At 49.7% G+C, this 1,760-nt stretch overlaps 1 protein-coding gene across 1 annotated transcript; it reads left to right on the top strand.

Moving 5' to 3' along the window:
* The first annotated feature begins 325 nt into the window (after positions 1–325).
* LOC142827529 (olfactory receptor 52R1-like) lies at positions 326–1,273 on the top strand. The gene has a single exon (XM_075923132.2). It carries the CDS (start codon positions 326–328, stop codon positions 1,271–1,273), a length of 948 nt encoding a protein of 315 aa, XP_075779247.1.
* The last annotated feature ends 487 nt before the right edge of the window (positions 1,274–1,760 follow it).

Genomic DNA, 1,760 nt, shown 5'->3' with positions numbered 1-1,760 from the left:
AGTATCCACACTTGTGCTTCCGCCTGGTGTCTATTAAGATTACCCTCATCACAGTATATAGGATGTATTGACATATGGAACTGCCATTCATAGGTTGCTCGTAACTCACTTCTCTGGATAATGAAAATAGCATTTCTAGTGTCTGACAAGTGATTAATCCACTCCACCAATGAGAACAACCTCCAGCAGTGCATGTCGTGTCTCATACGAACATTGTCTCTCCATTCAGGAATCGTGCTGTGACCATCACCTGAGACTCTAGGTATATACAAGAAGTCAGGGGAATGAACAGGTGCTTCAGAGTTGGACAACTTCTTTTTACTCCATGTCAGATTCCAACACAACTGATCTCACCAGCCCCTCCTCCTTTATCCTGCTGGGCATTCCTGGCCTGGAGGTGGCCCATGTCTGGATCGCCATCCCCTTCTGCACCATGTATATCATAGCCATCTTGGGAAACTTCACCATCCTGTTCACTGTCAAGATAGAGCCGAGCCTCCGTGGGCCCATGTACTATTTCCTCTGCATGCTGGCTGTCACTGACCTGGTCCTGTCCACCTCCACTCTGCCCAAAACATTGGCAATATTCTGGTTCAATTCCAGGGAGATAGAATTTAATGCCTGCCTCACCCAGATGTTCTTCCTCCACTGCTTCTCAGTGATGGAGTCTGGGATCTTCGTGGCCATGGCCTTTGATCGTTATGTGGCCATCTGTGATCCCCTGCGACATTCCACCATCCTGACGAACCCCGTGGTGGCCAAGATCAGCCTGGCCGTGATGCTGCGTGCTGTCATTTTCACATTGCCCTATGCCTTACTGGCAAGGCAGTGGCCATACTGCAGAACCAACATCATCCCTGAGCTGTATTGTGTGCACATAGCTGTGGTGAACTTGGCCTGCGCCGACATTCGTGTCAGCAATTACTACGGTCTCTTTATGGTGTTCTTTGTGAGAGGTCTGGATGTGATTTTTATCACTGTATCCTATGTCCAGATCCTCAGGGCCATCTTCAGCCTCCCCACCAAGGACGCCCGGCTCAAGACTTTTGAGACCTGCAGCTCGCACCTCTGTGCCATCTTGGCCTTCTACATCCCTGGACTTTTCATCTCCCTCATATACCGATTTGGCCAGAATGTGGCCCTGCATTTCCAAGTTCTCATTTCCAACCTGTACCTCTTCATGCCCCCCATGTTAAACCCCATCATCTACGGGGTGAGGACCAAACAGATCTGGAACAGGCTGCTCCGGCTCTTTATTCATAAAGGTACCTAAAATTTCCCCTGGTTCTCTGGCTCTGAGGTTCACCGTAGTGAAGAGGTGGTTGGTGATATGGTGCTGGGCTCTTCTCCGTGAATCCCTGACTGGGGAGACAAAGAGACATTATACATTGTCCTGACCTCACTGTAATGAGTCAGGGTGATAAACTGAGGAAAATATCTTTGTACAACTCATTAATTCATAATTAATTGCTGCTAAGCTGATCCCTGAGATTCCTTCCCCTTCCCCATCAATTTTCCCAAGTCCCCAACTCCTTCATAACCCCTTCCCACAAAATTTCTGCCTTTGTTCTACCTCATCCGCCAACACCTCAGACCTCTTGCTCTCTCCTTGATCCCCAACCCCACTCTTTCCCTGGATCATCTCCACCTCCCTCCCTTGCCAAGTGGGCTCCTTCTGCTGTGACCGGAGCTGCTGAAGCCCGACAAGGAACCTGTCATGAGGGCAGGGAGGATGCAGCAATGGGGCCAACAGACCAGTC

This window comes from Pelodiscus sinensis, chromosome 1 (assembly GCF_052426305.1).
Source record: "Pelodiscus sinensis isolate ZL-2025 chromosome 1, ASM5242630v1, whole genome shotgun sequence".
In the NCBI taxonomy this organism is placed as follows: Eukaryota; Metazoa; Chordata; order Testudines; family Trionychidae; genus Pelodiscus; species Pelodiscus sinensis.
Note: the sequence above shows the minus strand (reverse complement) of the source record. Positions and strands in the feature narration are given on the sequence as shown.